Genomic DNA, 27,533 nt, shown 5'->3' on the forward strand with positions numbered 1-27,533 from the left:
TGAAGTGTTAAGAACTGGGAAAAAGCTAAGGGACTGTGTAAACCATGGGGGTCTGGGTCTGGAATTGGATAGTTAGAAGGTTGCCACAGTGCATTACGGCAGGCGGACACGTAGTGGGAATGTTCGGGAATGGCTTTTTTTTAACCAGTGATTGGGTCCCCTGTCAGCAAGCCTGGTGGTTTAAAGGCTGCCTGATTAATTGAATGAGCCCCACACTCTGCATGGACAACACTGATAAGGACTCAGTGCAATACACCAAGTCCCTCGTATTATTTTCACCAAAGTTGCAGCATGAATCTGTTCCAGACAGTTTAGATTATCCAGTAGAACAATATATTACCCATAGTGCAGTAGCTCTTCAGTCTATCATGGGTTCTCAATTCTGAGTTCAGTAATAGGCTTCATAGTGAAGGAAGAGTCGAAAAACATCCACATCTGGTTGTGTTTTTCAGAGACTGTCAGTTGTGTTACTCTGCAGGTCAATCAAGACCTCTTGCCTTGCTTCATATGCTTGACATATCAGAATGTTTAAACAGAATGTCAACACAGTAGGCAAGCCTCCAGCACTACAGTAGACCACAGTACATCTGAGAGATTAACCAGGTATTCAGATGTATTAGAAACTATTTCAAAGGATTAAAATGTTTCAGCCTCACCTAAAGTGTGACATCAAATACAGTTTCTTCACTTAGGGAGGGTAAGCGGATTTAGCCTCTCTCCTTTCATTATGTCTGGAATGCTGTTGAAACAGCCCAGGATGGACTGGCGTCAAGATGTGCAGAGAGGATCGATTCCTCCGCCTTAAAAGCCGACAAACGCTGGGCCCCATGACTTTGCGCCGACGCATTAGAAGATTAAAAGTAATGTCTGGACGTGGCAGCCACTTCCTAATTGATCCTAAGCCCCCCCACACACACACAATCTCCACTCTCCTCTCTACCATCAGATGAGGTGCTGCTCTGTATCGATCCCTGACGCCAATTTCTTGATTGCAAATTCTGATGTGAAGAATCCGGCCTAATGCCATAATCATACACTTGTGATTATGGGAGAGTCTCTTCTAATCAAAGATCCAGGCTGCCGTGCCAGAAGGCAGCACGGGGAAGCAATCAGTAAGTGATCGTTTCAGGAGACACACTGAAAATATCCAACAACCTTCTGAGTCTTTTTTTCTCTCACTACCTAGGTTCTTGCAAAGGCATGATCCTGAACTGTGATTACAACAAAATAGGTGAATGAAAATCCAGAGGTGTTGAATGTCAGTTGAAGTGAATCTACATTAATTGCTATTTGCATGTGAAATTATTGTAGTCATCGTTGTTGGAGGTTGGATAACGGTTAGATCTCGAAATGACTGGATCAAAGCAGTTGTAGGTCATTTATGGTACTGTGAAGCACACTCCACAGTTAAAAACAAGTGTTGGCAGACACAGCACAGCACATGAGAAAACAACTTTGTACACAGTCATAACTACTAGAAAAAAACTGTTTACCATATTTAATCAGAGACCTGAAATCTAATTGATGACACTGGCTTGTTTGTTATTTATAAAGATGAGCTGATTTCACTGGGCAGCACTGACATCTCTGGGCATCTACTTTCATGGTATATCAAAAGTTCAGCTGTGATAACCAGTAGAAGCTGTCAGGGTAAAATATGTTGTTTCCCCCAATGACACCAGCGACTGGCCCAAGTAGCTAATTAAGCTTAGTAGAGTGGTTGTGTGCAGTGGAAGGTGGAGCATGGATGTTTCCTCTAGAGCTCACTTTTTAATAAGCTGATTCTTCTTTTTAACAGAACAGAAAGACCCCTCGCATCCAGCTGACCTCCATACTTAACATGTGTTAAGAGCCAAGGCAGTGGACTAGAAAGTCAGGCTGTGAGGAAAGGAGGGAGGGAGAAAAATTAGTGTGTGTCTGTGTCAGAGAAAAGAAATTAAAAGATGTCCTCATGGAACACAGACCCTTTTATGATCATGTTTTTGCACTCCTCCTCCTCAAAAACAATTTTCGTTTAACAGTCGGCACCGAGAAAATCAAGATGTAGCTCCACACCATGCCAGGCAATATATTTCATCCTTTAAACGCAATCTTCAAGTACTTGTTGTTTCTTGTCTCACTTTTCTCTGTAGTATGTCAATACAGTAAATAATGCTAATAATTTCAGGGCGTTTACCTTGACAGCTAACTGGCTGTTTTCTTTCAATATTTCAATCAAAGACTCATTTGATGCATTGTTTTTGGATGTGCAGCAATGAGGTACTCTGTCGCTGTTGTTTAACCTATGGGGAATAGAGCTTGATGTACCCCCCATCTTCACAGATGGAAATGATATCGATGTGGATGTGCACATACCTTTCACTGGTATTGATAGGTTAGCTTTCTTGTTTGTTCATAGTTTCAGTGCTGCTTGTGATATCCATGTAGCACTGAAGGAAATTGAGCTATCTCCTAAATAGTGGGAGCTGAAAGACATACAATGTGTTGTGAAATACAGTAGATATAAATAGTCATTTTGAGCAATCATATCAAGACAGCCGTGATTCAAGGAGCCAGATGAATAACGATTGAAATTTGTTATGTCACTTGATTAGGTCCTTGAAATTTTGATTGTGTTATTATCAAAACTATCACAACCACCATTGAACCAATGTCAATTTCCATGTCATTCTTATAATGAAGGATATCATAATTTTTCAGAGATTTATATTATTTTTGGAAGGCGCTAACATTTACATCAGATTGTGCTGAATATGAAAAATGCCCTAAATGTGCTGCACTTGAGCTGGACTCTGATTGCAGAGGAAAAATAAATTTCCCTTTAACAACATAAATGTGTAAAACACAGCTACAATGAGAACATACTTCCCCTTTGATGAAATACTTGTCTGCTATGATGGTTCATTATATATAATGTTCTTCAGTAAGTAGTCAAAAAGCAGCACAAAGATCATCAATTGGGTAAATGGTTCTAAAAATGTGTCCTTTGGAAAATAATACAAGCAGTCATCTGGCATCGCAGTAAATGCTGTTGATAAGTGACAGTCAATAATCAAAAATAAACTGAAAACAAGCATATGCCCAATGTTTTTTTCTTATTTGGAATGTGATTGTACATCAGCGTTTAAATCCCTGCTGCACTCTCCTTGTTTCATCTAATCTTTCCCCTCCTGTTTCCCTGCCTCTGTTACTCTGCAACCAGCCTGATGTTCAAACAGCCTGCCTGCAGAGGGTAGTCACTGACAGCATTAAAGAGCCCACACCAAAACCTTCACCTCATATAATAGGCACGATCAACCTTACATATTCACACATGCATGTATACAGGTGCACAGGCAAACTTGCACACACATTGTAACACAGAAACAACCTGCCTCTGTCATTACACCATATTTTGTACTCTATCTGAACACTACATCTGTATTTGGCATTTAGGTAAGTGTGAAAGGAATGGAAACATGTGATTGCCAGATGTGGACAACTTTTAAAAACAAACAAAAAAAAAAAAAAACTAGATAAACCCCAGTCCCAGACAGGTGGAGCTGGTGCAGCCCTGTACCAAGTTGCAACAAACCTTACACTTACCAGGGTTGCTGAGATGAAACGAATGGGATTTTATGTAAACTGCTTGTCAGCAGAGATACACACTGATCCTTTTTTCCACGGGGCTGAGGGGTTTTGGGTGTTGCTGCAGTATCCTGCATTGGTTGTGTGTGTTTGTATGTGTGTGATATGGCTGTGTATTAATGTCTATTTATTTGTTCTCCTGAGCCGGATCTGGGGGAAGACGTGCATACACAGTATACATACCTGTACACATTCTTTTCATAGGAGTATGCTCATACTCTATTAAAGATGATGGGGAAGCTTTAATAATGGATGTGAGCAGCACCTGGAAATGTGGAAAAGCATTGATTTATACCCACAGGTTTCCTGGGATTTTTATAGGATTGGCTAAATGTCATTACACTGCAGGTGTGGAGGTGATGAACTGTAATAAACTTTGATGTGGATGGGCGTGTGTCTCATGTCACTGGCTCATAAACCGGAACACTGTGACAAGTTTCAAAAGATCTGCTACTCACCCACCACCTGTCATATTTTCAAATGCGTACAGTACACATAACAACACTGGCGAACAGAAATCCAAATGTATGAAAGTACAAACATGCAAATACATTCACACGTGCGCACACATGTACGGTAGACACATGAAAACGAGAAAATTCAGGAGAATAGAACAACCACCAGACTGGCTGTTGTATGTTGGCAGAACTGTTTTCCCATCATGGCGTAGTGTGTGAACACTATCTGTTCCTACATAGAAACTAGTGGTGAGGAAAAGCTGGAATCTACGATATCCTTGCATGTCGAAAAAGTATCGATTTACTTCAGTGTTCATGAATTTGTTCAAACATACAGTATAGCTGAGCAGAGGTGATGCAACAGATTGATCTCTCTTATTAACGTGCAGGCATTTGAAGGTTTCATTTTAACTCTATGCTGGCATAAAAATCAATGGCTTTCAAAATGAGTTTTCAAGTTCTGTCAAGGTTAATCAAGATGCATGAAAACGTTCATTTTAAACAGGTTTCAGCCCTGATGTCACAGTTTTACTATGAAACTGAGATTCTTCTAATCTATGGCACCATCAATGAGTTACTTCTCCCTTTAAAAAATGATATTCAGTGTAGCAGCAGGTTTTGAATTAATGTAATGCTACAGCAAAATGTTTTTGTGTTATTACATATTAGGTTTTAATAGAAGACAGAGCAGAGAAACCTGTTTTTTCATTCATTTGCTATATTGTATTGATTTTAATTATTTATTTTGGAGAACAAAGTGACATTTTTGTTTTTTAATTTAACTGCTATATTATATTAATTTTCATTATTTATGTTGGAGACAAAAGTGACATTTTTTGTAAGCTGAGTAGCAGTTGTTGACTGAAGTATCTCCCAATTGCCAGATTAATTTTTTTCACCGTAAGAGTAAGGTAATGCTTTTTTTTTTGTTGTAAGTATGTTTTGGGAGAGCTTTTAGGAATGATGTATGACCATGTTTTTTATGTTGGACTTACATTTTCTAAATATTTCCTCTTGTATTTTATTTCTGATCACTGGATTTTAAGACCACAGTAGATTGTGTTGTAATAAATATTCACCAATCGATCAGTGCCATATTGGACATTATACCCGTTGGCCAATGTGGTTAGTATGAGATGTGACTCGATACTCACAGTATCTGTAAGAATGGATTTAAATAATTGCTCTTTAAATTTAATATTTGTATAAAAGGATAGCAGCCTTTATGTTCGTACATGACATTTACTGTACCTCAGTGATGTCTGTATGAATGGCTTTGTCAAAAACCCCATTGGGCATTATCTTTTGTGTGTTTGCGTATTATTATGGCATGTTTTCTAAACACCGTGGCCCAAAAAATAACCCACTTGAGCCCCACTTGTAACTGACATGGGGGGCTAAACTGTAGCTTTACTGGCTTTCCTATTTCAAAAGATTTCATTCTGGTCTCCCAATGCCAGTCATCTGGCTCATTCTGCTGTTTTTTTTTTTTTTTTTGCCCAGCATTAAACAAATGCATCCTAATGTCATCCAATATTAAACAGCCATTAATTCTACTCCCCACCCCTCTAATCTCAAATGAGCAAATCTGTCCTTGTTTCCTATCAACAAACAACTGCAGTGGATGCACCTTGAAGGTCAAGTCCCGTTCTCTAATTAATTGGCCTGGATGTATCTGATAGTGTTGCCAGGGCAGAGATCTTGCTAAGTGCGACATTAATATTCACACACATGTTTATCTGTCATTGTATTGCTTTTTTCCTGTGGTTGTTACTGTCATCACATTCAAACGGAGCACAAGATGAAAAGCTCTGTAGTATAGTTGTCAATTACTTAATTGTTCCAGTGTAGTTGTTTACATTAAGGAGTCCAGGTGCATTCTCAGCATGCCACTTGGGAAGCAGCATTCACGTCACTCATACCACTGCTGAGCCCTCACCAGGGGAAATAGAATAAAGCTCTCTCAGATCCTGGGGTTTTCAGGAAGTCTTCATTAAAAATGTCAAATGTTGTCAATGCGAAGCACAGAGAGCAGAGGGACGATGGCAGGGTTCTTGACTTTTGATTTAGGTATGCACTCTATGAAAAATTACTTAAGCTTTTTAATTCCTCTTGCCTGTTGGATAATGATAGCTTTGTAGCAAAAGCACACATCAACATCACCACTCCCATAATTCTTAGAGACTCTTAAAGAGGTTCACACCCCAGTGCCCATGTGCATTCATTGTATTTTACCAAACAGGGCCAATTGTGTGCATTTACAATGTGATAAACCTCATTATGTCTGCCCACTAACCAGTTGTGCATTATCTGAAATGGTTTATGGAGCTTATACAGGCCAATTTACCACAGCATTTGGTTCCATTGTTGTTCCGTGAATGTGATGCTTGTCTTAGCCTGACTGAGCTAATGTTACTCCTGCTCAGAATGAGGATGCACTCTGCCTTCAGAGTCTTAATATTGAGGTGATTAAACCCCAGGGATTTTGCGTCCATGGCGGGACATTATTGCTGTCACTGGTGCATAACAAGTTGAATGCACCTTTTTGCATGTTAATCATCCAAGTCTTGCACTCGTGTTACAAGAAGAAATTTTCCAGTGAGGAACTTACAAATCAAGAGCAAAGCAACAGTGTTTTTAGAGAAGCATAAAAAGTATAACTAATCTATATTTCCATGGATTGTGTTGTGAAGTGATTTATTGCATAAGTTAAAATTGAATATGGATAAGGAAGTGAAAATAGACACAGCTAAGAGGTTAGAACAGCTGCTTTGAGCCTTTTTCTCTGCTTGTGCATGTTGAGTGGTGACAGACTGGTTCTAGTATTGACAGATGTGATTAGAGTGGGGTCAAATAGAAATGGGATTTGTGAGGTTTAGCCCAATGCAAAACCTGTAATATTAAGGCCGCATAATCACCTGCTGATCATGATATCCAGCACAAATTGTAGTACAGATATTTTTTCACTGATGTAGAATTAGATTTGATAAACTAGTGTCCTGATTCACATCTGCACTGACAGCTGTGCCCACATTCTTGTTTATTTGTGTGCTCTGTTCCCACTGCTACCATCATCTCTCCAAACAAAAATTCCATTATTGTGACAACTCTCTGAGGTGTTTGTAGATGCAGTGACAGGCAAGTCATACTCACTCACCGCATTTCTCTTGAAACCTAATCTCCAGCATGGCCTTGCTCACCCACTGATAGTTAGATAGTGGTGGGAAAGGCTGCGGATACACTCACTGTCACCAGTTCCACTTGGAATATGTCTCCTTTCATTAGTATTGACTCTGTGCTTTGGTTTCACAATATTCTTGCTAGTGACCTGTGAAAGATGAAGTTAAGGCAGGGCCATGATACTCAGTAGCCCTTGATTGTATCAGGAACACGTCTGTCATCACTACACCAGGTACTGCTGGCTCTAAGTGGTGTTGCTCAAAATAAAGCCATGTGTATACGCAGAAGGACTCGGGCTATTTAATATTTGTGGTTATTGATCGCGGCCCCTGTAATGTAATTTCACCATCCTTTTTCCTCTTAGCAAATATTGGGGTTAAAAGGGGACCGTCACCTATCGTAAATTCTCTTCCTTTTCCCATCTGTTTCCTCTCCATAGCTCTCTCTCGCTCTCTCTCCGTCTCCTGTTGCCCATTGGGCAAGGGCCCGGAGCAGTAAAGTCCTCTGGCTGATGGAATTTTATGGTTGGCATCTTGGCAGACTCCTTGATTTCACTTTTATCCTTGTCAGTCTTCAGGCAGCCCAGAAAACTGTCTGTATGGGAAAATCATAAAATCCGGTCTCTGTCACCAGGAAAATTTAGATAACTAATTTTCAAATCAAATTATAAATCTTTTAACTTGGCTGGCTGGCCGACTGGCTGGCTGGCAGAGAGGAATCTACTAAGCAGAAGTTTGAGCAATCTTTACCTACTCTTCAGTGTCTTGGCATATCAGTCCGTGGTCGCTGGCAGGGGTAGTGGAACCAGACAGAGTTACGGTTAGTTAAACAAAATGGAATGAGATGAAATGATGAATGATTCTGGGGCAGGTAATATGTTCATGTTCTATTACACACTGGCATGATTTTAAGTCAGATACCAGTAACTTGTGCTGCTCATCTGGAATGTTTTGTTGAAGAGATGCAATATGTGCGTTGCAAGGGTCACCACTTGGAAAAATACATGTCTACCTCTGTCTCCTCACACGCAACTAAATCTAGCCATCTCACATACAAAGTAGTAAATGGTGGTTAAGTAAGTAAGTATTTTAGCAGATCATACCTGTGTTTGTTTACATATAGATCTAAAAGTGTGTGTATGTACATATACGTAAGAACAGGCATGTGATCTCATGCGTGTGTGCAAGTGTCTGTGAGGGAGAGCCTGTTCCACACTGGAAAGCACTCAGCTGGTGAAATCCTTCTGCATCTGTTTTGTCTTCATTACGTTAGAGAGAAGATGTCATGCATTCTGATAGAGCACTCCCTTATGCTGTTATCTGGAGACTAAACTGTATTGTAGAAACCTACCTTATTACATATACTGAAGACTCCTCACCTAGTCATCCACCCAACGTCACCCTCTTTGTCCCCCCTCCTCTCCTGCTCTGTTGTCTGGTTTCCTTGTCTGACATTTATATTGTAATATTAGAAATCCTCCAAACATGTCTTTTCTTCACAATTCTGTGTGGTGGTACTACCATGGGGAGATCTTCAAATGAACTTCCTTTGGAGCGGTAGTGGGTTTATCCATGAGAAAACGCACAAAGCACACACATGAAGGAATATCCGCCTGCCTACACTTTTAAGGAGCCGTGCCAGAGCTGCCTGTGTGTTACTAAATCCCATTCTCAAAGAGCATTTTACCCCCCACGTCTGGGAGGCCCTTGGCATTGGCAGAAAACGCACACATAGGCACACACAAAAGCACATACACAAACACAATCTACATGCCTGATGCAATGCTCAGTCACTTGAGCAAACAAACACATTTGTGTACAAGAATGTGGCATTGCAGTGTGTTTGCTCATATTAGTGATACAGTACTTTTACACTTACGCAGTTCCTCTTCATGGGTTGTTTACTGTATACAAAACTAGAATAGAAGGTTTTACTTTTGGATTGTTGCACTGCTGAACTATTGTTTGAGTTTTGCCTCATTTTGATTTTTTTTCCCCTTTCCTAGTGGACTATGTATGACAGCAGGAGTTCAAACACCGAAGGTCCATCTAAATCTAAGGTTTTGAGAGGGAAAAGATGAGGATCAGAGAGACGGGTATGGGTGGATAGATGGATGGATAAAGGAAGGCAGTGGCCCCATGAGGCACCTGGAGTTGTGATGTTACTGAGAAATATGGTGTGTTTGCATCTAAAGTTCTGCCAGCTAGCCTTTGGCACAGTCTGCTTTGTGTGTTTTGTACATGCCCTCTGTGAAAAATCACCTTCATCCACCAAGAGAAGCCCAATCTTTTGGGCCATTACTTGTCAGCATAGCTTTTTGAACCCATTACTTCCATTCTATAAGAAGAGTGCAAATTAAAGTTGTAGATTGCAATGACAAATGCAAGTTTTGAGTCGCAGATGTTTGGAAGGACAATACGCATACAGCATGAGTTTTGGCATGCATATAACCTTTTCTGATCTCTGTGAGTAATCTCCGTGTTTCTGAACTGTCTACATTCCTTGCTCCACAAGTTCGCCCTCATTACTATGTTTTCCAGGCAATGCAGAAACCCCATGGCACAGAACCTTTAGGCTTTGATATTTTCAATAGCCGACTCCCTCCCAGTATTATACTAACCCCTTGTTGGTAGAGTGGAATTTGAATACACTAAGAGAAAGCAGTCTCTCCCCATGTCCCCTTATATTTTGGCATGACCGCACATTGGGCAACATCTTCCACCATAGTATTCCTCTGTGACCTGCCAGGATCAACAGAGAGGAATGCAGAGATGGAGTGAAGACGTAAAGGAAGAGACGTCATTACCAAGCCAAACCCCAGGGTTTAGCAGTTCACTGCAGAGGTTAACTGGTCTGGCTGCTTGGTGCCAGTTGGCAAGGCTACCGTTTCCCAGGGTATTTTTTGGCCCCCTCCTGGTATTTCTCAGTGGTCTTTCTGCAATTGCCATTCAAAAGGTGGCCAATGGAGACACCCTGCTGTGCTGAATCGAGTGATGAAGAGGTTCCATATGCATCCATCTGTTGATGTCTCCTCTCATGAGACTATGATAGCCTTATTTCCTTCTAAATATGAGAGATCATTTGAAGCATGGGAAGGATTGTAAAAAAAACAAAAAATAAGGGACTCTTTTTGGGAAAGATCTCTAGAAATAATATTACGTTTTTAAAGCAATAATAATAAAACTCCCCATCTCTCTTTTATTACTCTCCAATAAGTGAGTTGTTTTTGCATCTCACTACTGAATAGAGAATAAGGAGGTAAGTCGGCACACAAAGCAGGCAGGCAGGCAGGCAGGCAGGGTCCCTGGTCTTTGATGAATGTCTCTATCTCCAGGCATTAGGTGTTCTATTTTTCATAGCAGGCCCTTCGGCCATGCTGGAGAGAGCTTGGGCCTCACATGTGCATTCGTGCAAGGCGCCAAAATCCTCAGAGATGGTGACTAATCCAGGCCTACTGTCTGGGGGCGAGAATGGCCGCTACAAGCACAGCCGAAAGGTCATACCTGTCAGAGGTGGGGGAAAAAAGAAGCCAGAAAAGGAAGGCAGTCCTATAGTGGCCTCTGCTTGAAAAAATACAAAACATAGTGTCTCAAATAGTGTAGCTCACAGACACATGTGCAGCCACACACATGTGTGTGTGTGTGTGAGGGGGATGGATAGCTGTTACTGAAATAATTACGTTTCTTCTCCCATTTCATCCTTGCTGACCACTTCCCCCAGAGTTTCACTGGCTATGTCTTCATCTCACATTTTGTAGACCTTGAGGTATTTAATTAATTCACCCAAGGTCACATATTGTGTTCGCTGGATGCCTGATTTGTAATGTGTTGAATGGTACTACCGTGTTATTGTTAATGGAAATATTGATTAGAGTTCATGGACATTGTATTTACAATATCTCTTTTAATTAATCTTTTGGTAATGGACTTCACCCTAGTCCACTTAAAAATAATCATTTACTTAGTGTAATCTAAATTTCCCCCTGTACCCTAGCACCTGAAGAGAGCACCTTTTGTAGTTCTTATTAGTATTAATATTTTCATTGGTTTGGTACCATTTGCATACCATTTTCCATACCACTGATGTGTTTATGACTGTGTCTCTCGCTGCCTATCTGTTTAGCCATCTGTGATATTGACTATCCATTTATCTTTAACTTCAATGTATGTATGGTCTTTGGTGGTAACTTTATATTTTCACAGCCAGGTAAAGAAATGTATGTTCTTTTTTTCTCATGAAACCTGTGGAAGCGACTTTCTGCTTTTCCTTGTAATGCTGTGTAAATGCTTATAACAATGTACCAATGTTCCTGGTGAATGAGACGCACCACTGTACCTCTACATCAGCTAGGCAGCCTGCGATGGCTGGGGCATCGGCCTCAATTCAATAGGCAAATTAATCTTCCTTTGTTGGAGTAGTCAAGCCCAACCTGGGAGAGAGTTCATTTAGCAGTTGCTCTGCTGATGCAAGTGTTTTCTCTCAAGTTTGGAGCCTTCATTTATGGGCACTTGAAGATCTCTCCATCTGTTATTAGGCAGGGCCTGGACACAGATGCCTCGATGAATAGGTATTTCTACTGCTATCTGATGGGCTGCAGCCTCTAAATGGAGATGAAGTAATTGTGTGGATATTAGAAGAAACAGTTTATGTTTCCTGAGACCTCAATGTGACTGCATCCAGGAATGCTTGATTAGAAGGGGAACCCCTTTTTAGGTTTGAGAGAGGCACACAAATGGCTTAAGTCACATTGGTATTGCATCACTCTCACTTTCTCTCTAAATCTATTTTCCTATTTGTCTATTTACATGCACACAAACACACAGACATAGCCGTGCACATTCCACCTCATTCACACAGACACGTTGTGTTTCTCTTTCAAATCACAGATCACCTCTCTCACCCTTATCTGTTAGCTGTGCTGTTTGTGTGATGAGAAGATAATCTCCCAGTATGGGTTTTTCATGGGAAGATATTTCATAGATCATGTTTTTCCTCTGATGGGGTAGTACCAGACAATTTGAAATCCTATTTATCTAGCTAACAGGGAAGAAGAGAGGAAATATACCTGTGGTTATTAGAGATGAGACGACCCCAATACAGACATGAGAAGGAGATCAAAGCTGACCGTGCTGGAAATAATAACTAAATCCAATGTACCCAACCTACTGCTTTGAGGTTCAGGAAATGCAGAGCATTTTCTTGCTTTGTGAATTTTTATGTGTGTGTGTGTGTGTGTGTGTGTGTGTATGGGGGGGGTTGTGTGTTTACGTGGTCAGAGCTGAGTCTACTCCCATTTACAATCCTGTCCAAGTTGCCAAGTTGAGGGTCAGTACGGCAGACACCAACACGAACACCGATACAAACACACTTGCATATCAGCCATTCTGCTTCTGGCAAGGCCCATCACCATTCTCCCAGGGCTACCATTGTCGTAAATCATGCTTGTCCCCTCCATCAGAATCTGCCCACAGAACCTGTGTAGGGACTGGACATCATTAATGTCCCTGCCAAATCATGTTTACCTTAGCCCAGTTTTTGTCCGTAGTATTCCTGCCTATTTTTTTCCCTCTTTGTTATTTATTGCACATTGTTGGCAGTTCATTCTTGGGTTAGAGAGGATGACCATGGAATGATACGTTGTGGGTTTTGTGTGTTGTACTGATAAGAGTGCAGACTATTTCAGGAACAGAGGTTAAGTAAGGATGGTTACAAATTGTACCATTTATTCTATGAGCATAGACTTTGCACCTTCTGGCTATGTAGGCTTTTCTACTCAAACTGTGGAGCACTGCATTGAAATTTGCATGCATATTTTTAAGTGGAACAGGATGGACCCACCAACCTTTCATTGGCACAGGCTTTATAAATACTCTAATTCTGCATGCACAAAGTCAATCAGTCAAGAAGCGACAGAGAAAGTTAGGGGGCTCTGCCTACACCAATAGAATTATGTTTTCAGTCTGTAACCTTTGTTATATTTCACACAGATCTCCACAGGCTTTATAGGTGAGGCTAGGCACTTCCCCCTGGGGCACCAACACACACAACGCTGTGACCTTAAGTCATGCAAGGGTTGGGGACACGACTCTGGTACCCTTCAGTAATAGGACCATAGCAATGTTACATGCACGTCAGCTAATCACATGAGCCACATGCCTAAAACACAGCTATATGAATGATCTAGGAGATGGATTTTAGTAAGTCAGCTGTCCATGTATGCATGTACTGTATATGTTCTTGCTTACACTACTAGAAATAGCTCATGTTGTGGAGTTCCTTAGAGGACACACAGAGTAGAGTGAGTATTGTTCCTGAAGAGTTGCAATAGGGCAGTTGACTTCTTCAAGTTGACACTGTGAGATGGGGGGCCAGAGAGGGCTGTAAACTTTAGTGGGAATGGCAGTGACACAAGCAGAAGCTTGGCTTTGTTGTCCCGAATACTGTGACCAACATGTTCTATATAGATACTGAAGACACAGAGTGACCTGCCACCATGGTGAGATGGGTGCTGTAGGGGAAGCACTGCAACAAAGAGGGGAATATAAAGTCAATCTGTGACCACCCATACCTGTCTTTTTTTAGTTGCTTAAAGAGAGCTGCTTATACAGCCATTTACAATATATCGCAAAGGTTGCTGAGTCTCTTCTGATTTGCCGAACCAGTACATGTGAATTTTAGTGTGGTGTTTCACGGTCATGTATAAAACTAATTGTGCGTGTCTGAGTGTATGCACCGTGTGTGCATTTTTAGCTGTGTGTGTATTAAGTATTCAGAAATATCGAAGTCATGTGAGGTAACAAAAAAACATCTTCAAAATGACTGGACAAACTTAAACCCACTTCTCACTGGTTGTGGATTCTGCTCATGATCATGTCTACACACAAAATCTGTCGCAACTTTTTAAGTCAACAAAAGGTAATTCAAGTGTTAGGAACTAGGATTGTTATTCAGCTGAATCACTTGGGAAAGCTTTTCAGAAGAAAAAGAATATCAGGCTACCCTGGACCTTTTACCCCCATAGTGTGTTTGCCCCATATATGATTTATCAAGGTTAGTTCCTTATGGAGAGAGTCAGCGAAAAAGGACAAAGAAGCATAGAACAGGACACGGATTAGAAATCAGCGTCATTACTCTTGCTCATTTATTCATTGCTTGAGTGTTGTTTTCCTATTTTCAAACCTTTTTTTGTAGTCCTCCTCCAAACTTTTAGTCAGTAGTTGCAGTCAGTCTTGGCTTCATACCCAAGCTCCCAGAGCTAGAAACAAGAGCACAGTGCAGAGTTCATTAGGCCTTCACATCGCAATCAATGCAGCAGAGATCACAGTGAAAACCTAAATTAGATCCTGTGTGACTTTACCTGCTTAACAGCTTGCTTGTTTAACCCCCTCTGCCATGACACTGGGACCACATGAGGGGGAAACAATTGCCAAGATGGCTTGACATGCCTTTCAGGTTTTCTTCTGTCATTGTTTGTCACTTTCAGAAACTGTGGAAATTTGACTACTTTCTCACCTCATCTACATATACACATAAAATACCTCATGTCTTTGTGCATTTGGGGCACTTTCGGGACAACATTGAGCCATCTGCTGACCTTGAATTGATTGGTGAGTGGTTAGAGTGTAGTGCATTATCTTGAAAGCAGTGTGGGGGAATCAGTGCAAGGACTTATTGTTAGGTTGAGTTAGAGGGGAAAAAAAAAATCCGTAAGGCTCCGTAATAATCTTTTAGTCTGTTGCAGAGTTTGCTTGTTCTTCACGTTAAGACATATTTTCTTTCATTTTGTATCTTTACAGTAAATCGTACTCGTCTCTTATATTACACTTCTGCAAACAGAAACATAACATAAGACTTCTCTGCAGCTAGTGTGCACTCAATTTTACTCATTCTACTTTTTTCACTCTCTTCTACCCGACTTTCAGTGAGCTGGCTGACATTTGCTCCTATCTTTATAGAGATGTCATTGAAATTCAGTGCAGACATGAGTCCTGCAAAGCACAGGGAGAGCTTCTTAGATGAATATTATGCATCACAAACAAACATAACCCAAAAAACATACATGTACAGACACAGGCATACAAGTATGCACTTACAAATATGAGAGTAAAACCATATTAATATGTGCGCATACACATCACACACAAACACACACACACACAAAATGGTAAAAAGTAAATTCAAAATTTACAACATTCCCAGGCATTAGTTAAATATACACATGAAAATGCATCACAGTATTAAAAAGAGTAATAAGGTTAATTGAGCAAGATTCGGGTACAGTTTCTAACAACATCCAGAGTGCATGTGACTGTGTATGTATGTGCGTGTGTGTTTGTGCAGGTGGTGCATGCACTAGGATGTGAGAATATGGTTTGTGCTCCGTCCCAGTTGCTACACTTCTATGAGAATCAATAAGGCAAGGTCAAAGTTCTTACCAATGTGGCTACGCAAAGGTGCTAGGGTCAAAATTCTTAACTTTTTAAGCAGCAGATCATGTAGGAGTTGGAGAGTGTAGGTGTTTAAATTGGCCGAGTACTCAAGAGAAATGTACAACAGCTAACATTATAATAGAAATTATGTAAGGAAATGTATAATATTGTATTACTGTATTATTGTATGGAAAAGACGTATGGATGTATTTGGTGGGTATCTCAATTTAACATTGGTATTAGAAAAAAAAGGGAGTGTTTGGTTCCTGCAGCAATAATTTATCCTTGTCAATAAGTCTTTTCTGTTCTACTTGTTGTCTGTTAGTCAAATACATTTTTTTCTAAATGGAGCTCTTTGATGTGCCTATATTTTATTCATATATTCATTTCCCATGCTTATTGTGGCTCCCCAACATCCCTCTCTCTCCTGTCCCTATGTCCATGATTTAAAAAAACAAAACAAAAACCAATAAACAGCCTCAAGTTGTTAAGTAGCAGGTTGGCTTTTATTCTTTTTTTCCTTTTCTTTGCCAACAAAAGTCAGTCTTTGCATCTGGATGGTTTCCTGGAGTGTGTCAGATCCTGTTTCATTGATATTATTTTCTTTTTGACACACAAGCTTTTAAATTCCATCCTCCATTTTCCTCAATTTAAAAGGTTTGCAATGGTTCAGCTGCTTGGCTGCATTTGTGTAGACTTTTAGTGAGTGGGTTTTTTGAGTTGTAGTTTTACTTTGCCAGCAAGTAGACTTTGGTTTTAATTTTAACCTTGCTTTACTGACTGTGACTGCTTGACCGCTAAGGTCGTGTGATGATAAGGAATCCAGCTCTCCTTGACTGAATTTTCTATTATTGTGGACATCTTTCAGCCACTATTTGAAAAACTGATGATGGCATATTGCAGGTCAATTTTCAGTGGGATTAAAGCCCAAGGGAGTTTGCTGACGGTGCCTGTTGGTCTACCTTCTCCTTGTCCACATCTGGGGCACAGCACGGAGGACGAACATGTTTGGTGTGTTTTTTTTTCTTGAGATTTAACTGTCTAGTGTGGGTCAGGCTAAAGTCAAAAGTGTGAAAGAGAAAGGAAAGAGGTGAGGTACACAAAAGCACCCTTGTTGTTAGTCTGGTAAGGGTCAAGGTGGAAGCATCACAAACAGGTTAACCTTGAACCGACTTCTACTTTGACTTTGGCGGGATTTATGTGGTGAAAGGTTGCAACAAAAGTTCTTAGCTATGGCTGATGGGTCTGAAGGAATTCATTGCAGTTCTTTGTTCATTATTACCATTAAATACGTTGATGTCTAAAGTCATGTAAGGCATTTTCTGTAAGCACAGAAACAAGGGGGCTTGTTCCTTTCTGTTTTGTTTGAAAGTTTAAAACCCATTTATAGGAACATGGCTTTTCTTTAATAAAAACATATTTCTGTATGAATTTTAGTTCTGAATAAATAAATCTCATATCTATTCAACCGTATGGTTTAGCTGCCCCATATTTCTTTGTATCTGACCTTTCAATGTATTTATGCATACACACACACCCCCCACAAACAAATAATAGAAGCCGCTTACCCCTGCTTGTAATTGAATTAGTGTTACAAAGTATTTTGGGCATTTTTGTGTTTAAATAAAAAGGGAATGGAATTGTTTAATATCCTCAGGTTTTGTGTTTGTAGTTGTCACTGGGTGCTCTTCGTCCAGATCTTGGGGATCAACAAACACACACACACACACACACACACACACACACACACACACACACACACACACACACACACACACACACACACACACAAATACACAAAAAACATGATGCATTGTCCACTGCCAAGTGTTTCTTATAAAGTGAACACTGCCTTACTATTTTCAAGCTGTTTCCAGTCTAATACCTTATTGTTTCTTTTTGTGTTTTCTTCTCAGTTTGCCGCTCGTTTGTGGCGAGCTTGTCTTGTCTGGACACAAGATGTAATGCCACTGCCCTGATTATTGGGAGAATGTTTTAGGCCTAATTGTGCATGTGTTATCAGCAAATTGTAGTTGCCCAGTCATTAGAGAACACAGTAAAGCTGTTTGTAGATTTTGTTTTCTGACCATGAAAGGCAGAAGATAGAGGAAGAAAATAAATAGGACAAGAAGAATAAGTTTTCAGTGCTTACAGATATATACATATTTCTTCGTGGCTGTCACTGACGAAAACACTTTACTATGGACTGAGTGAAAGACAGCGAAAGACAGATAGGACAAAGAATGAAAAAAGGAAGAAGTAAAGGGACTGAATTGGAGATGGCGGAGGAGTAAAACGGGTGAAATGCTTGGCCACATGGTCTGGTGGGAAATCCCCCACTGAGCTGGGAGCCCTGCACCCTGGTGGCTAGATGAAATGTCTTATCTGCCGGCAGCAGGACTCTGTCCTTTAAGTAGGGCTGGGGAGAACTCATTGTCCAGCCAACCAGCATCTCAACTGATCCATGTTGCCGTTGACCTTTACCACTGCTGCCACAGAATCATGCCAAACTTTAGATTGTGTTAAATGTAAGATTGCTCATTTATATAGCATCTCTCACGTGTTTGTTTGTATTTTTCGCGTGCAAACCTTATTTCCTCATGTAGTTGTGTTGACAGCATTGTTCATAGGCGATATATTTGTATCATAAGAGAGAGGATGAGCTGTGATATTTAGATCTACCTGTCTGTACTCTGTCTTTTACCCATTCTTGTGGTATCTTTGCTCTCAACTAATCTACCAACCCCTAATGAGCAGGAAATTAAGTTATAATGTGGCTACCATACTGCATGATATGCACTAATTGCACAGATTTTATCTGTATTATTTTTTACAAAGAGCAGTAGGGTGCTCTAGTAATTTTCATTAATTACACACAAAGGAGGAGTAATTAGATTTCTCATTATTCAATAACGTTTTGTCTACGACTTTTTTGGGGTATGTGGTGGAGGCTGTGGAGGTGAGTCTTAACATGTTTTGATTCATTACCTCTCAAGAACAGTGGTGTAGACATTATATGATTGATTGTTGAATGTTGGATTTGCTTGGTTCCTTCAAGATCTGTCCTGCAAGCCTTCTGTTCTGTCAAAAATATAACAATCACACCATCAGGTGTTGAGAATGTGTTCTTGCATGTCCGTCTCCCCCACAAGTCCGGCTTGCAAGATGTTGCTGTAAACTTTAAGATGTTGTTAGTCACCTTGAATGGCTTCTGTGCAAAACTTTTGTAATCAAAATTGTAAAACAAGCAGTGTTTGGACATCATCACTCTTTGTTCAAGTAACAAGACAACTTTGTCAAATTAAAACAATCAAATCAGTAGTTAGATGGAGTTTTAGGTATCAGTCTTGGTTGTTACATTTTTGCTTCTCCTAAAATAAGGCTTAAGAATCAACTGATGATAACATCTGCGCTTGTTTAAATACAATGCAGTGCTGTGATGAATCATGTCATTCAAATGAATAGAGTGGTGTCTATAACAGGAAGCACACACATTCAGACACAAAGCTTCGGAAGACTGTCATGCTTACCATCTAAAGACATCATCGTAGCATGCTAATCTCATGCTGTGATGAATTACAGAGACATGAGTACAGATCTGTTCCTCTTCTCTTCTTACATCACTTGCTAATTGTAACTCTTCATCACACAACATTGTAAGAGATAAGTTGGGAGTTGGGAAAACATTGTGTAGGAGGTTGTAAATTTGTGCATGTGCCTGAGAGAGCGAGGTAGCAAGGCTGAATACAAACAGCTCTCTCCCACCTCTAGCTTCCAGGCCAGACACGTTGCCGCCATGTGGTTTTCCAGTAAGCTGACAATGAAGCTGAGTAATGTAGCTATCAGTCTGCCGGAGTGTGCCGAGCACTGGGCACTGAGGAAGCTGCTAGCTTGTTATGGGCTCATTACAGGTGAAGATGACATGTGGCTGTGCAGCCGCCTTAGCATTGTCTCCCTGCCCTGCCCTCGATAGAAGACACAACACTCTGTCACTCCCCATGGCATAGAGAAAGGGAGACAGAGGAGACGGAGGAGGAGGAATGAGCCTCAATGCTCCCCTAACCTCCCAAAATGAAATTGACAGGCTCGCTGAAGTAATTGCTCCCAGCCCTATTTTCTTTGGCAGGAAATACTGTTATCGACAAATAGGGGATTCAATAAGCGGCAGGAGATGAGGCTCTAGGCTGTGGTCAAAAGGCTGTTTCTGTCCTATACTGTTGAGGTCGCAGTGTCTCATGATGCTCTATCTCTCTGCCCTGCCCTTTCTCCCCCATACTCTTTCTCTCTCTTTTTGTATCTGTTCCCTACTTTTTCTATCTCCCACATACTCCCTCTGCCTCTTTCATTTTTTACGTCACTGCTTCATCACATACTACCCAAACAACATCTCTCTCACCCATCCCTCCATCCTACCCTGGCCCCTTTTTCTAGGATCTTTTTTTGACCATTTTTGTCTGTTGACCATTTTTGTGAGCCTGAAGAGGAAAACTATATTACCCAGTAGCCAGCAGGTGATGCCCCCTCCCTCTCCTCAGATTGTTTCTCTGCTGCCAGTGTGGTGGTGTAATGTTGATATTTTCCCAAAGGACTCCATTGATTTGGGCTAGGGTCACGGAAAAGCAGTGTCTTTTGTTTCCAGAGGTCAGAGCATGCAGTGAAACCAGAGCTCTGGCTTTTCTGGACAAAGTGGTATGCCTGCTGGGAACTACTGAGAGGTACAAACATTAATAAGAAGTGTGAGCATTGGGCAGTGAGTTCCCTCTCACTGCCCTATGCATTGCTCAAGACGTAATGTTCTTAAACTGTAGTCGCCTAATCAGCCGTATCCACAAAATTTAACCACAGTGATGTAAGCAGCATTTTTACTCTTGAAACTATGATTGCTTTTTCTCAAACACTATACAGTATTCTCTTTCTATGTTTGGATCAACATTTACAGTATGTTATTTCTTAGTTCTTGATTACTTTATCTTTAAAAGTGCATAAACTTACTGTTAAAGAGTGTTAAAGTTTTATCAGCGGCCTTTTAGTTTTAGAATATGTTGAATTTGAGTCCTTACTCATGCTAGAAAGCTGTCCTTGACAAAGCTGCTGACTGCATTTTATTAAGCTCTAACACCACTGAAGTCAAGCCTCAGCCAAATGGCAGGTGATTGGTCTTCAGAGTTGCATGAAACCAACCACTGTGGCTTTTACACATCTCACCTTCCATTATCTTTCAAGCTTTCTTCAGCACAGTGCTGACATACTGCCTCTCCACTGTCTACCCAACCCGGCTGTTTTAGCATTTGTTTTTCATCTAAACCGATCCACTGCAGATGGCAGTGTGTTTTGAAAAACATAGCCTTCTCTACAACAAAAGGTTTGTTGAAGATTTGTTGAAGATTTGTTGATTTGACAGCTGTGATGATGGAACAATCAAAAATTATATTTTCTGGCCACAAGCAGCATACACTGCCTCTCCTCCAACAATACTCAGCCTGATAATAAAATGCCAATTGTTGTTAATCATTTTCCACTCACCTATTGGAGGACAAGGAACACTCGCATGGACCATATGTCCTTCCTGCATTCCTGGCATGATTAGAACGGACACTTGTGATTGCCTGTTCCAATCAGCTGTTCAAATGGTTCTGGTCCTGGGTCTTTGGTAGGTCCCTGTCCAGGGAGTATCAACCCTATTGGATAATTAAAACTGTAGGTTCAGCCTTCTTCTCAATATGGAAGGACCTATAGGCCCATTCTACTAAAAGTGTTTTAAATTAATGAGTACTTTTATGCAGTGTGCATGTGGAGGACATCTTTGTAGCTGCCTAATGGTCCAGATACAGTTCAGCTAAAGTCTAGACCAGATGTCCCCATCTTCTTTTGCAGTGCACTTCATACTGTTTTTATACTGACAATCACAAGTGAAATAAAGGTTAGGCCTCAAGTACTTCTAAAATTTGGATATATTGGATATAATAACAGACGTTAGGCCTCTAAACACTTTTTCTTCTCAAGAAAATCTTAAACAAGGTTTTTTTTTCTTTACTATGTTAGCTTCTTGCAAGAATAATATAAACACAGCACACTCAGATTAAGTAGCTAAGTGGGTGATTATCACGCTGTGTACTTATGTACATATAGTTCAAAATCAGTAGCCTGGTATTAAATATTCTGCATCCCAGTTCTGTTCTGCAGCCTGGTGGTTGGGGACCGCTTTTCAAGACAAAGTATTTCTTTATGTGTTTATTGCATATCATATTGTTGGCATATTATTATAAATATTATTTTACAGGATTAATTTTATGTAATGGTTGACCATAGTATGCTATATTCGTTCCTGCTTGTGGGAATAGAGTCGTTCATGAGTAAGATTTTCAATGTTAAGCCTTTGTGGGGTTTTTTTCAAGCTGAGCAAGCCTCTTTGAATGGCATTGTCAAATCTCTCTCATAAATCGGAATACAATTTATTTTGTAGCTCTGTGAGATAAGCACCATGTACTTAACTTGGTTACCGTCACTTTTCCCTGGACAGATTTGTTAAACAGGCTCCGTAAAAATAGACCCAGCTAACTGCTGAGGTAAATAATAGTTTCATCATGCGCGGTTTTCCTAATTATCATATCATGACATTAATTCAGAATTTTTTCATGGATCTTTTTTTGACATCTTCATGAGTAACCCTTGAAAAAGCCATACCATAGTTGCACATACCCTATCTGAGAGCCCTTTTAGTGAGACAATGGAAGATTATTGGGCTGTAATTGAAAATGCTAATTACTTGAACACTGTACATATCAAAGGTAAGAAAGTTTGTGGCTTCACAGTTCAGAGTCTTAAGAAAGAAGGTGTGTGTTCTGGGTGATGCAGGGAAACACACACATACACACAGCTACAGTCCATTCACTGTTTAAGATAAAAGTTCCCGAGTATATTTTTCAAAACCGAGTAGGTTGATTGATTTTAAGACTCTGTTAAAAAACAGTAAGCACTGCCACTCGGGGATTGGAGGCACATTCATTTTTTTTAACATACTTAAGAAGAAAAATGTAATAGTCATTGTTATACCTACTATAAAGACAGTCTTAAATCAGTGTCTAAGTTTAACCTTGAAGTGAATTTTCTGCAAAGTCAAAGTCCCCACATTTCATCTGTTGTTAAGTGCCTGGGGTATCTAGCCATCTCTTTTTCTGCATCTAACTGTAGTTTCTCATGCTGTTAATCTGATTTAATCAATTTCATTATTTCTTATTTTTGAGTTCAGCTGTTCATAGTCAATACCAAAAAAGCATATAAAATAGTGTATAAAATAGACAGCAATGTGGAACAAAGAATCCTGTGGTAGGTAATAGGTGGAAAATCTAGATAGTAATGAGAAGGATTCTCACCTCTCCCAGTAGCCTGTTGACTGTAATAAGTGCAAGTAGATAACAGATGAAAAATGTTGAAAGCCATGGCAGAGAAAAATGTTTCAACTATATGTACTGTCTGTCCCTTCAAAAAGAAAAAATGTGTTGTGTTCAATGTTCAACTCATAAACAGAAATTATGACACGGGTTGTGGAAGAGGCACCATTCTACAGCACCCCCCCCCCCCTGCAGGTTGAGGAATGTGATTTTATTTCAGCTTTTATCAAATAAATACTTCTTTTCTTTATTGAGCCAATCAAACTATGAACTCAGCTCAAACCTAAAGGTACAGAATTATTGGTAGCTTGCTGTTGTTAAACTGCCTCTGCTATTTTCAACATAAAGACAAAAGTAAAAGTTCCTTTCATGTTGTATGTTCATTGCAGGAGAGCAGCAGGCCTCTTTTCTCCAGATAAATGAGCTAGCTTATTACTTCCCAAACTGCCTATTAACACAGCTCACTTTGTGGGGAACCAGCAGTCCAGGGATGAACACAGCGAAGATGATTTTGCCTAGCGCTCTGTCTCAGGCATATGTTATGCTGTTTCTGCAAGATGTTGCCTCATTTTGTTTTGTATGGTGCCTTGACTCAACCCCACCTGAAATGTAGCTCATTTTGACAACAGATCCTGAAAATGACTAATTTAACACAGATTTGTTCTTGGAGCTTGTATTGGGAGTAAAGATAATGTAGTAAAATTAATCAATTTACATGCAAATCTTTTTCATTTGTGTTTATGTTGATGGCTGGATTGCATTGACACATTACACTAAGCTGTAGCTCAGTGTATTGTACAATGTTGACTTCAGTGTGCGCTTGGAGAGTGAGTGTGTGAATGTGTTTCCCTGCTGTGGTGTAAGTGTATGTATTGCTGCCAGTAGGTAGTCTCATTGTGTAAGCATCGGTGTAGCGACATGTCCCTAGTGCCCTCTGTGGAAATTATATACAAGAATCCATTTACTTCAAACAGGAGCTGCCGCAGATAGCATGTAGGGCCTAGTGTTTGGCTCTACGGTTAGAGTCTTGGCTGATTGAGAAAAGGAAAGTTTTGGCCAGCTATTATCACTAGTATCTGTGTGAAAATCCAAATTTTAAGATATTTATGTTGCTTATTATTGATCAAACAAGTCTACTTACTGAGTGAACAAGATACTGACTAAGCAATAAAAAAATCCTTCTCATGCTATAGTTGTGTCTGTTCTTAGTTGTCTGAATTAATGTGATAGAACTTTGCTATTTTCTTATTTCAGTAGAACAACTCTTACATTGCATTTTAACACTTGAATTGTAGAACCACATATTGATGCAAATCATGCTTCACAAATTTCTTTTGTCATTGATGATATTGTTTTTTTTTTTTTCATCACATTCCACTGGTGTTGAGATCACAGTGTACAATGGTAATCTAATAACTGTCCTGTTCATATTTTGTTTTCAGGGTGGACTAAGGAACAGCAAGCATGAGTGTACACTTTCATCCCAAGAATATGTCCATGAGCTGCGTTCTGGCATCACAGAAGAAAAGCTGCTCAATTGCCTGGAGTCGCTCAGAGTGTCTCTCACTAGTAACCCTGTCAGGTAACTCAAGATTTGTTCACACACTGCACAGTGTGCCCTGTACTCTTTTTGAATGGTATTTGCAAATAACATAGCTCAAAGAACCTTTTTTTGAGTATCTCTTATTATTGGCACAACGATAGAAGGTTAATCTAAATCAAAAGAAGGCTCACTTTAATTGCTCTATTTTTGCTCATAACTATAAAAACAGATATTATGAAGTGTCATGATGCTGAGCTTTCTGTGAACTGTTTGTATAGTTTGAGATTTTAGAGTCCCAAAATATTTAGGGTAAACACAGTATATCATTCTTTCACTATGTTGGTTGGTAGGTTACCCACAAAGTTCTCCTCTGGACATTGCTGTATGAAAGTATCCTTTGATCTACTACTAGCACATGCAACAGATATGCACCAGTGGAAATAACGTAGTGTACTATAATCTTGCCAGTGATCACTGGCACTAATACTTGCAAGAAAATGATGAGAGCCATTTGTTCTGTCTAGCAAAAGGGGAGTGGGAAGGACCGCAATGTAAGTAGTCTTGATAAGCTGCTTTTCAGAAACTGTACTCTATTTTTTGTGATTGTACGGAGGTACGTACGTCCGTCTGTCCATCCCATTCTCATGAATGCGATAGCTCAGGAACGCCTCTAGGGAATTTCTTCAAATTTTGCACTAACGTTCATGTGGACTCAAGACTGAACTGATTAGATTTTGGTGGTCAAAGGTCAAGATCACTGTGACCTCACAAAACACGTTTTTGGCCATAACTCAAGAATTCATATGCTAATTATGACAAAATTTCACACAAATGTCTAATAGGATAAAATGTAGTAGTGACATTTTATATCCAAAAGGTCAAAGGTCAACTTCATTTTGACATCATAATATTATGCAAAAACACTTTTCTGGCCATATCTCAGGAACAGAAGGGGAGATTGTGATTGTGAATCTGAATTGATGACACTAATCTTGGGTGCCCACCTTGTAACTGTGGTGAATGTATAGATCTTCTGTGCTCCTGTGCTGAATATGTGTGTGAAGCATCCATGTCTTAAAAGTTGTAGCTTCTTATCCATCGTACATCCATACATCCATATTTGAGGCATTGTCTGCTGTCATGGCTAAAACTTTGTGTTCCATCTGAATCAGCTTCATTGGCCAAGAGCGTGACCATATACAAGGAATTTGACACTCACTCAATGGTCTTACACACTAATACAGTGGACATACAGCAGAACAAGAACAACTAGACTTAACAAAGTCAAATCAAATTAATTTTATACGTTATTTATATACGTTCATCACAACTGTGGGATCCAAACACAATCTTGATTTATCTGCATATGCAGAATATGGACATTATTAAGTGTAAAATATGCCTTGGATATACAGTATATGTACCTGGAATATCTTTAAGATGTAGATTTATGCAGCTTTCTCTATTCCTTTGAGTGTTTAATTACATCTCAAAGAGAGAAAATATAGCTTTAATCCAGTAATATCCCTATAAAAGTTATCCACATTAATCAGAGCAAGGGGATGTCTGCTTGAAACCATCTATTTTCTAACTGATATATGTAAAGGACCCTCAACGGACCTGTTCCATGTGGATTGATTAGCTAGGTTAGCCAAGAAAGATGCACAACATTAACTTTTAAAAAAGTGTATTGAATGGTGTAACTGACCAAACAAGCACAAGGTTATGGTTGCTGGGAGCGATTCTGTCATTCAAGACAACTTTGTCCATTAAGCTCTAATAGATAGAAAGTTGAGTTTTTCCATATCAGAAAGCCAACCATTCTGAGACCTTAACAAGAACATGACTCTGTCATGTGTACAACCTACCTTCCATCTACCAAACGAAAAATGGCCAGTGCCTGCACTGTTTCTCTTTAATCTGTTATGAACCTATATAAAAAGATCACTTTCAATTTTTTTTTTTTCTTCTCAGCTCTGTCCCGTTGAGCTTTGATTGGCACTTGCACCATTCATTGCAAGGTCTTTCTGATTTTTCCAGCCTGGTCTCTACTTGTTACCCAAATTCTTTGCCTTCTCTCCTGTAAATGAGATCTCAAATGTTAATTTTCTCCTACTAGTGCAACGGAACGCTTAATGACAGAAGATCTCATAAATTATTTACAAGCCCACTGCTGAGGAGATGTTTCTTAATGTGAATCAATGAATGGTGCATATTAAATGGTCATTGGATATGTGGGATACTTTTTTATGTTGACCCTGGGTACAGAGAAAGGACCTGCCAGCAAGGCCCCAGAGGAGCTTTCATTTAATCTCTGTGTGCCACCAGCATTACCGCTGCATGCCTGCATTAACCAGTTCAGAAGAAAAGACAAGAGAATTGTGTTCTCTTGCTAAAATCCTGCACATTCACTACAACAACAGACGCTCAACCATCCATTCATATATTCACCAAGCATTTTATAAGGAACACCTGTACATCTGCTTATTCATACAATTATCCAATCAGCCAATCATGTGGCAGGAGTGCAGTGCATAAAATCATGCAGATACAGGTCAGCAGCTTCAATTAATGTTCAGATCAAACATCATAATGGGGAAAAAAATGTGATCTCAGTGACTTTGGCTGTGGCATGATTGTTGGTGCCAGGCAGGTTGGTCTGAGTATTTTTGAAACTGCTGATCTCCTGGGATTTTTTTCACACACAACAGTCTCTAGAGTTTACTCAGAATGGTGCAAAAAAACAAAAAACACCCAGTGAGTGGCAGTTCTGCAGACGGAAACGTCTTGTTGACGAGAGAGGTCAGATGAAAATGGCCAGACCGGTTCGAGCTGACAGAAAGGCTACGGTAACTCAGATAACCACTTTTTACAATTGTGGTGAGCAGAAAAGCATCACAGAATG

The 27,533-nt window shown here is 39.9% G+C and overlaps 1 protein-coding gene across 2 annotated transcripts in view; it reads left to right on the top strand.

Annotated features, from left to right (window-relative positions):
* diaph2 (diaphanous-related formin 2) overlaps nucleotides 1–27,533 on the top strand; it is a 358,243-nt gene that overhangs the window by 69,330 nt on the left and 261,380 nt on the right. For both annotated transcript variants that reach the window (XM_040119669.1, XM_040119671.1), the window contains one exon: nucleotides 24,528–24,667. In XM_040119669.1, the coding sequence (XP_039975603.1) occupies nucleotides 24,528–24,667 (140 nt within the window). The remainder of the gene's footprint in view (nucleotides 1–24,527; nucleotides 24,668–27,533) is intronic.

Source organism: Xiphias gladius, chromosome 23 (genome assembly GCF_016859285.1).
Source record: "Xiphias gladius isolate SHS-SW01 ecotype Sanya breed wild chromosome 23, ASM1685928v1, whole genome shotgun sequence".
In the NCBI taxonomy this organism is placed as follows: Eukaryota; Metazoa; Chordata; class Actinopteri; order Istiophoriformes; family Xiphiidae; genus Xiphias; species Xiphias gladius.